This window comes from Fragaria vesca, linkage group LG1 (genome assembly GCF_000184155.1).
Source record: "Fragaria vesca subsp. vesca linkage group LG1, FraVesHawaii_1.0, whole genome shotgun sequence".
Taxonomy (NCBI): domain Eukaryota; kingdom Viridiplantae; phylum Streptophyta; class Magnoliopsida; order Rosales; family Rosaceae; genus Fragaria; species Fragaria vesca.
Window position 1 is genome coordinate 21,038,117 of NC_020491.1, and position 9,403 is coordinate 21,047,519.

A 9,403-nucleotide genomic window follows, 5' to 3' on the forward strand; every position below is an offset into this window, starting at 1 on the left:
AAAAAAAAACCATATATGACCTCCCATCGCATTCCAAATTTCAATTGACACTGTTGGTATATAGGTAAGGGATACAAGTCGAAAGCTGCACCATATATATGTAAATATGTATCCCTACAGAACAGGGAGAAGACGGAAACTCATGTGGACGTTATGTATGATAAAGAGTTGAAAGACATAAAGCTGAAAACATATCCAAGCTTAATTAGCAAGAAGAGTTAAGCTTATAGCTGAATGATGTGGTTATCAGATTATGCAGAAGAGTTATGGATCACAGAGGTTTACCACAGTATGTAGCGAGCTATGTTAATATTATTTTGTCAATTATATGTAATAAGTATATAACAACTCTTTTATCATATGATTAGCTATGGCCTAATCAGCAATATCTTCTGATTTTGTGAACAAGATTCGCTCCTAATGTATGTGCTGGCAATTTTGTAGTTCCAAACAGAAAAATCAAGGTCTTTTGATCCCTTTCTTCTTAGGGCAACTTCCAGTTCTCAATATTTCTCAATTATAAATGATTTTGAACTGAATATGTTGCTAAGTAATTCCCAAGAGTTGAGTATTATCAAGTTCTGTTTGAGTATACAGAGAGTTTGGGAACATGCCAATCTGCCATGCTCATGCATGGCACTCCCTCTGTTTGCACATATATTTTAAGCTAGACTGGAAAGAGAGCTGGATGCAACTCGAAAAATCAACTATTTGGCTCGAAAGATATTGAAGAAGTAGACTTTTAGTAAGTACTCTACTATGTGAATTCACAATAGCTCAGTAAAATCATTACAGACCTGTTTCTGTGCAGCAGATGAACCAAAGAAACCAAATATGGCAGCTCAGATAGAAAACCATATGAACTAAATAGACCGTCTACAATGCAAATTCACTGTTTGCTCAGAAAAAGTAGACCGTCTTCACAAGTATCAGTGTTTAACACCAGCAAGGAAGAAGCCCGGATCAAATACAGATATTTCAACAGCATTTTTCAAAACAATGCAACCGAATTAAACCCATGATAACTCAGATTTCATCAAGTAGAACCAGACTCTCTTTATAAGCATCAACAAACCAGTCTTCACTTATTTGAGTTATACGAGTCTGAGTAAGTCTTGATTCTCATCAGTAATAACCATATAAGCAACATTGCCATTTGTGCTAAATCCCAATGGCCATACTATAGATGAACTAAATCCCAATTGCCGTGCTATAGATGCACGTTGTTCAATAGGTATACTGTATATTCTTTTCTCAGCATTCCCTTTCAGATCCCATATGTCACAGTACTGCTGACGACGATCTCGCTGTCTTACCTCATTTACCTGGAACAAACATAGCGATTTTTCTGACACTTGCGCATCATTTCTCAATGCTCGCAAACACTGTGGATGCAGCACTTGCAAACAAATTGGACGCATCACTCGCTTCAGGTTAACAGTAAGTGTCCTCCTCTCAAGAACTTTAGTGTTTCTATTAAAGGAAACGAGGGACATGGCAGACTGCATCAGATGCCAATAGATGACTCCATCCAAGAATGCATATCTTTTCATAAACCAAGCACCAGGCTCACGGGGATCCACAACATTCCCTAGTGCTGTCCAAGAAACAACTTGAGACTGTAAATCTCGACATGAAAGATACTTCGTCTGGGGTACACAAACCTCACAACCTGATAGTCATCCTCCCCAGAATGGTACCCAAACCCGAGAGTAACGACATCTTCCCGACGAATTATGGTGGTGTGACCACTGGTGTCTTCTGGAACCTTGAAGTCACTTTGAGGCAGTTGCTTGAATTTTCTAAGTGATGGATTGTACAGAAATATAGGATCGTCCACATCAAGAGAACGTAAAGAAATGCAAAGCAATCCATTGCAAGAACCATAAACAGTGAATCCAAGAGAGTTCAAGGGTATGCCAACGCACCGCATGGGAACATCTATGTACCTAGGAAGCTCTGAATTCTCATCATACCTAAATGTTCTAGCAGAATAAATGGACAAGCCCCATTGTTCAATTCCGATTCTATTGTGAACAAGTAGATACTCATGAGCATCTTTTATGCTAATCTCGGCATGATGAAACTTTTTAAACTCATGGCTTCTGATTAGCTGTCTGTAAGATTTGCAAACTGCTGTTAACCGCAAAAGATACTTGATGGGCAGTTTTACAAAGATTGCAAACATAAGGTCAGAGGTTAAGTCTTTGATCTCAGCGGGTTTTCTGATCATCTCAGTGGGGTTTCTTCTTCTTTTTCTTGTATACTGTATTAGGTCCATGTCGACTCAAACCGAGACTAGATTCTTGACAACAATATGAGAATTCCAAATTGACAATGCCAGAAAACCCAGAAATATTATTCTACACCCGATTCTTGGACAATGCAGCTAAGAAACACAATGAGATATCCAGAAATTGAAATCAAGCAGAGACCGGAGAATCCAAGATACCTTCAACTCGATCAAATTGACGTCCCATCTTCAAAAGAACCGTAAACCCATTTCTTGGACACACACGGCTGCCGCACCCAGCTCTCCGATGGTGGCTCCGTCGTCGTCTACTTTGGCACTTGATCTTCTTTGTGGTCTTGTTTGGGAAATTTCAGTGCTTTTGGTTTTGCTTTTATCCTTGTCTTAAACCCTGAACAGAGTGAGACCTATGCTTCTTTATATACTTTTGATGTTTGCTCACACCCAAAACGATGTCGTACCGTATGGTAGATGATTCGAGAGTGTCACACCTGGGCTTGTAAATTTTAGTTACTTTTTTGTGATTTACTTTCGCACTAGTCAAAATTGAGCCTCTAGCAAAATGCCTAAGCATCATTTCTCTACGATGATTTTCAGTGTTATCCTGATTCCTGAGCAATCAGATAAAATAGACTCAAAAATCATGAAGGAAAGTTGAATCATTCAAGTATTTATTGAAAGTGAAGCTGTGTTTATTGAAAGTCAGTCGGGTGGATTGGCGGCGTTTTTGATTGATGGTTTGAAAGTGAAGTTTCAATCGGGTTTCATGGCCGCGGCAGAGCGCCACCGTAATGGCTAGACAGAGGCATTGTAGAAACCATAAAAAGCGAAACCAAACTAGGACATATGATGGCTCCAAGTGCATCATCACAAAGGTTATTGAACCTAGTAAGATCTAACTGGTCATTGTAGGCAAAAGTTCTGGCAGCTTAAATGGAGAAGCCCTTTTCCTAGCCTTCATTTCTATTTTCTAGTACAAGTACATATCCGAAGCATCTTTCCTGATAGTTGTTTCCTGATGAAATTTGATGTACAAAGATTTCTAATTAAAGCTTATAAGATTTGCAAACACCTGTTAATCAACTGCAACAGATATTTCATTTCATGGCCACTCTTCCAAAGTTTTCAACCAAGGCCTCAAGAGTTAAGTGTTATATTCTTAGCCTTATTGCATAGTACTTGAGGTCAACCATGTTGGCAACAAAAGTGTATACAGTATTTAACAAGAAAACAAGAGCATTCAACAATCCATAAAATAGTTCTGTAAGAAAAAAATGTAAAATATATTTTTGTTATTTGATAGTGATGAATATTAAAAACTACAAAAAATATATAAAAAGAATTAGAGTAGAATCACAAAAACTAGAAGCATAATAATTGTTACTTTATAAATAGTTGCTGCAATTATACAGATAGTAATATACAAACTAACTTTTATTTTCCATCTATGTATATAATTACAAACATTACAATACTGATGTTAAAGATTCAGTGGTCTAAGCTCGAATTATTTGAGTGTTCTTGATGAACGAATCAGGGATTTAGTGTATGCCATAGGCAAAGCAAGTAATTTCTTAGCTTTGCTTACATAAGCCCTCTTTGTGAAGTTATTATAGTCATTAGCTTCTATCTCATCCAAAATTTGGCGATACAAAAGTAAGGATGCCAACACCTACAATAGTTGAAAATTTGATCAGACCTTCTTTTAACATTACAACATGATATGGCCATTGATGTTTTGATTCAGTTAGTCAATACTGATGATAAAATATAGAACAATATACCAAATGGAACATCAAACCATTCTGGGCACTTATTTTATGTAGCTTAAGCTTTTGTTACTTACTGGCCATCTGCTGGCTTCACTGAGCTCGGTGACTCCTTTCTCTGCCTCATCAAAGAACATCCTTGCTCTCTTAATCTGACTCTTCATGAAACTCCTCCATTTATCTGTGACCTTTCCGGCATATATGTCAGCATCAGAAAGTCCTGCTTGTGCAAGCTCATCCTGTGGTAAATAAATACGTCCCCTCCTTGCACTGGTCAACGAAAGGCACGTAAGTATAATAGAAGATAGCGGGAGAGGTGATTAGTTCCAAAAAGATATCATTCAATGTAGAAATTGAAAGATAGTGACAGTCCCATCCATAAAAAAAATAATATATAATAATAATAATAATAATAATAATAATAATAATAATAATAATAATAATAATAAAAGAGGAAGAATTAATCACTTCCTAGTTGACATGACCATTTTAATTTAATATCTTCTCAAGCCATTTGGCATAAAAAAATTTCAGCATGCAAATTCTGTTAAAAAGGAACAAAAGCACCTTATCATAAGAGAGCAAGAGGAAAAGAAGAGTAAAAAGTCTAAAAACTATTGAACCATGACTAACTTCGAAGTTTTCAGCATTTGTGTACAACCACAAGAATATGAGAATTATTCAATTCAACACATTAATAGCACTAATAATTAGTGTGACCATTGCTTTATAGACCATAGATTGTTTTCTTTTTGTAGAAGAATAATATTAAATCTCCAAAGGCAAAAGCCTAGGATACAAACACAAGCTCAAAGAGCAACAAACAAAACCTCGAACAGAGGAATGGAGGAAACAAGCCGAGAGGAACCTAAGACTTGATAACAAACTACAAACCATTATAGACCAAATTGTTCTATGGTATCGGCACTATCCTGTCAAGTATATTGCTAATTTCACTAACATTTTCAGCATATCAATCATTAAAGCTATATACTTACTCTTCTCCAACATCCCTTAGAATGTTAGTTAGCTGATTTGCAATCCCTAATGCTAACGCAGCATTATATACAGATTCTGTTGTTGCTTGCGAATCAGGTGCTATGCCCATAACTGGAACACTCATTAGTCCAACAGTCCCAGCAACATAATAACAGTAGAGGTATAGTTCATCAAAGCTCCTGTATGTTGATTTCCTAAGGTCCATTCTCATTCCCTCTATCATATCCTTGAATGGCTGCAAGATGCTCAGACATCAGGTCAATAAGTTCCTGAACTCTAAAGCCACAACATGAATTATTAAATATACGAGCTCACTCATGGTATTAATTAAATTATCAATCTTCTGTTGGAACTATCCAACTGGTTGATGACAATGGGTAGGTCATAAACTCAATTTTACCCTACCATCAAGAAATAGTGCATTCAGCTATACTTTGCATGCATATTGTGTTTAAGACAGAGCAAGCTACTCGTTTTTTCTGGAAATCTATCACTTCCACCAACACATTTCTTGGACGGGAAACATGCATGTTTCATAATCCTACAAGCTCACGTAAAACCCTCGGAATTGCTAGATATATTTTCAAAACGAATTTAAAAGGACAGAATTGGTATCATGGAGATAACGAAAATAGATGGTTACTCCATACGTCAGCATAATTGAAAATGTTTCAAGATGACAGCTTAAAGATTAGGCCTTTTAATTCTAACCTGAATGTCAATAGGAAAAAGGGTAACCGTATCTGACAAAGCAGCATCGAGCATATCGAATGGACGACCCTGGAAAAGATCTTCCAACCTTGACTCCCACCTGTCTAAAGCTTGTGGTGTTATGTGTGAAGCATTAGGCCCATCTACAAGCTCATCAGTTCTTCGACACCACACTGTAAATGCAGAAAACAGAGAACAAAAAGGAGATACATTTTGTCACCTAGGGTGAAGTCAAGAACAAACACTCACAGCTACATGTAATTAAAGAAAAGATTAAAGAACAGGTCTGCTTTCCATCCATGTCATATCTTACTCAAGAAAATCGGTGATAAAAATAAATCAGGTAAAGTGGTAGCCTAGATTAAGATCATAGATGATGTGGTACACTTTCCACCCCTTCCCTTGTCTCCACTAAATCTGTTTTCTCCCTCTCTCTTCTCAGCAAGGAAGTGCCCTAGTCTCCATCCACCTCATATATGATTTGATAGTGGTGATATCTTGGAGTTTCGATAAGAAAATATCTCATTGGAGCAGTACAAAACTTGTAGGCATATTATTATTGGACTAGTTTGTGCTCACTTTCAGATGGGATAGATGAGGGATGGTCAAAATTTCATGACACTGTGTCCTGAATTGCATTTGAATAGGGACAGCTAATAAAGTAAGCAAATGGTTCTATCTAATCAAGATTCTGCAAAGGAATGTGAATTATAAACTCACAAGTTTATCTTAGAAAGCAAAGGGTACATTTCTAAAGTGATAGCAGTAAAATTGGAATGAAGCAATATTTTAGATGACTTCTTCAGCAAAAATATATGAGATGACATAACTTGCCTTGCCAGATAGTTCTGTTTCTAATTATTTTAAAAACAGATCATGTATTTGGGCTTTTTGACTGTGGGTGCAATTGTCATGTTGTGGGAATATACATAATAAAGATTAAGTAAGCACATGAACGCCAATAAAGTTAAAGTCAAATGGTATAGAATGTCATTTTTGCTAACAGAAGTGCTTATTCCAAGAATAAGTCCACACTTTTTATCACTTTCATGAGCCCCATGGCACAATATTTTCTAAAGTACTCTTTCAAGTCACAAACCATCCCTAGATTCTTTTTCAAAGCAGACAGCTCTTACTAAATTATACTAACTGCACAGGGATATACTAGACCAACTACTAACTGAAAATGAATATACTAAACCAAACAAAAAAAATCAAAGTCTTATTATTAGTCTTAATCACTCACCATATATTGCCCAGATAGCTCTTCTTCTCTCAGGGGTCATTAGCAGAGTACCTGAAAATTGAAGAATGATACAGTTAGCTCAATCTATTAACTGCAAAGTAAAAACAACTGGCATTAGTTTGAATCAAAAGAGAAACAAAAGAAAAGGAGAGAACTAACCCAGGTAAAAAGTCTTGGCATACTCTGCACAAACTTCTCTGCACCTGTCATAAGCTTCACTTAACAAGCTCAGATTCCCTGGAAGAATAATATCAGGCTTCACATCAACATCATCTCCACTAGTCCTCAACTGCTTCTCCACCAAGGCTGCCTGCTTCAGCACCACATCGTAAACCATCTGTTCCGATGACACTGCTATTTCTTCGGCAGGGTTGGCCACCATGCTTGACAAAATGGGGAATTTTGTTTCACTTTGTAAGCCAGAAGTGCTAGAATACTTGACTTCTGTACTACTACACAGACAGCATGAACTCCATTTCTGCTTCCTACCCATCTTTTCTCTTCCATGTCCCAAAGCAAAAGTTGAGGAATCCAAAACCCCAAAGCAATTCAACACCTTTGTGCTGGGGGAAACCACCCAGACTAATGCTACAGACATCTTTAGCTATCAACCTCTCTTGGGCTTGTCTTTCTTTACCTTATTTAATCACACAAACTCATTTCAGTTCTAATATCAAACATGCAAACAATAGAAAGAAAACAAGCTTAATCCAAATGACTCGACACCAAAAGGACATTGTTATAAAAATAACAAGAAATGAATCAACCAAACATGCAGGTTCAACAACTTTGGCAGCAAATAAAACTCTTCTCAAGTAGAATATCCATTTGGGTATTGACTGAAACACTTGAATATCATAAAAAATGTGAGCTGAGAAAGTGGAAAGTGACAGAGAGAGGAGCAAAGACCTGTTGCTAGTCGAAGACAGAAGGTGCTGGTGCAGCATTTGCTAGAGAGAGAGAGAGAGAGTAAGAGAGAGAGACGCACTCAGCACCAAATGAATTAATCAAAGAAACACAGTTAGTTCAATGGCGACATCAACATCACTCTCCAAAAAAACTAACAACGGCCCCTCGAAAGCTGACCCACCTCGACCTCATTCTCTCCAATCTTCCAGACTCACATTTTCTTTGTTGTTTTGTTTGGTTCTTCTTTCTTTCCAATAAGGACATCGTCCTTTTCTATGATTTCTTTCTTCCGTTTAGTTCTCTGCCGTTTTGATTATATTAACCCTTATTTTTTTGCTTGGACTTTGCGTTGAGAGCTTCCGCTGATTCAGTTGTCTTGGTTCTCACCAAGGACTAAAAAATCGAAAAAATCGGCGATATTTCGCACTCAACCAAGAGATATTAAAACCCATCAACCATCTCTGCTGGGATAGGGAATTAGTTAGTTTGTTACAGTAATTATATTTTACTAAATTTCACATTATTTTTGTTAATCTCTTTTGAAATTTTGTTAGTCTCGATACTTTCTTGAAATTCTTCGAAATATCTATTTTTTGGAGGCTCGAAATTTCCTCGATAGACGATATTTAAGTCTTTGGTTCTCACACTCCCTTAAAGTCTCGGTCATCCTTTATTAATTAGAATTCAAACTCAACCCGTTTTGAAGATAGAGTTTGACTCCTCAATTCAAGTTCGATCCCCGTTGCCATTGGTTTTTCATCACACGACGTCACGATCTGTAAATTCTTATGCAACACACCTAGGGCTGTGGAGACAGGTGCGTGTCCCATGTCAATCCTTTTAAGTCTAGGTCATAGGTTTTTTGTTTTTTTTTTTGAGGTAAAAGCGAGTATTCCTATGATCATTGATCATAACGACCGAAACGATCAAACAAGAGGGTCCAAAAACCGCTCAAGCCAACAAAGTTCAAACTTGAATCGAAACTACATCTAATAATTAAAATAACAACCTCAAAACTACATAAAAAAAACATATATGAATACTAGAAAGCATAATAACCTCCCCTACCCCAACAACTTAACTTCCCTTCCCGATTAGAGGCCCTAATGGTGTACCTTTTATCGAATTGGGAGGAAGGAAGAACTGCTAGGGCATAGGTAGGGATCTAATCAGCCCACAATGAACCAAGAAGCAAGGCCCTAATCCAAAAAAATCCAGGCAAGGTTAAGGAGGGAAAATGAGCTTAAGCCAAAAGGCAACCCACTCCCACATACCCTTAATCTGGAGCAAGGACTAAAAAATCGATAAAATCGGTGATATTTCGCCGAAAATATCGTTTTTTGGACCTGCAATATTTCCTCCGCATCCCATGATGTTAACGTTCGAAACAATCAGAATATCATGATATTTGAGGAAACATTCGAATTTTTGGCCATATTCACGATACCATTCCTTGATTTGGGCCTAAATTATCTTGACTCCGGCCCAAGTTTGGAAACTTGTACAAAAATTCAAGGT

The 9,403-nt window shown here is 37.1% G+C and overlaps 1 protein-coding gene across 1 annotated transcript; it reads right to left on the reverse strand.

Moving 5' to 3' along the window:
• Positions 1-3,758: 3,758 nt before the first annotated feature.
• Positions 3,759-7,956, reverse strand: LOC101299429 (phytoene synthase, chloroplastic-like). Its single transcript, XM_004289519.1, has 7 exons — positions 7,886-7,956; positions 7,136-7,613; positions 6,977-7,027; positions 5,731-5,903; positions 5,019-5,254; positions 4,098-4,290; positions 3,759-3,923 (listed from the first exon to the last, which is right to left on the reverse strand). The coding sequence occupies exons 2-7, from the start codon at positions 7,572-7,574 to the stop codon at positions 3,759-3,761; spliced, it is 1,257 nt and encodes a 418-aa protein (XP_004289567.1). The 5' UTR covers positions 7,575-7,613; positions 7,886-7,956.
• Positions 7,957-9,403: the final 1,447 nt, after the last annotated feature.

Excerpts from the sequence above, each read along its gene's own strand:
- LOC101299429 (XM_004289519.1), bottom strand. The coding sequence starts at position 7,574 with ATGTCTGTAGCATTAGTCTGGGTGGTTTCCCCCAGCACAAAGGTGTTG. Across the intron at positions 5,904-6,976 it reads AGCTATCTGGGCAATATATG|TGTGGTGTCGAAGAACTGAT; the intron begins GTGAGTGATTAA and ends CTGCATTTACAG. Across the intron at positions 5,255-5,730 it reads TTTTTCCTATTGACATTCAG|CCATTCAAGGATATGATAGA; the intron begins GTTAGAATTAAA and ends AGCATCTTGCAG.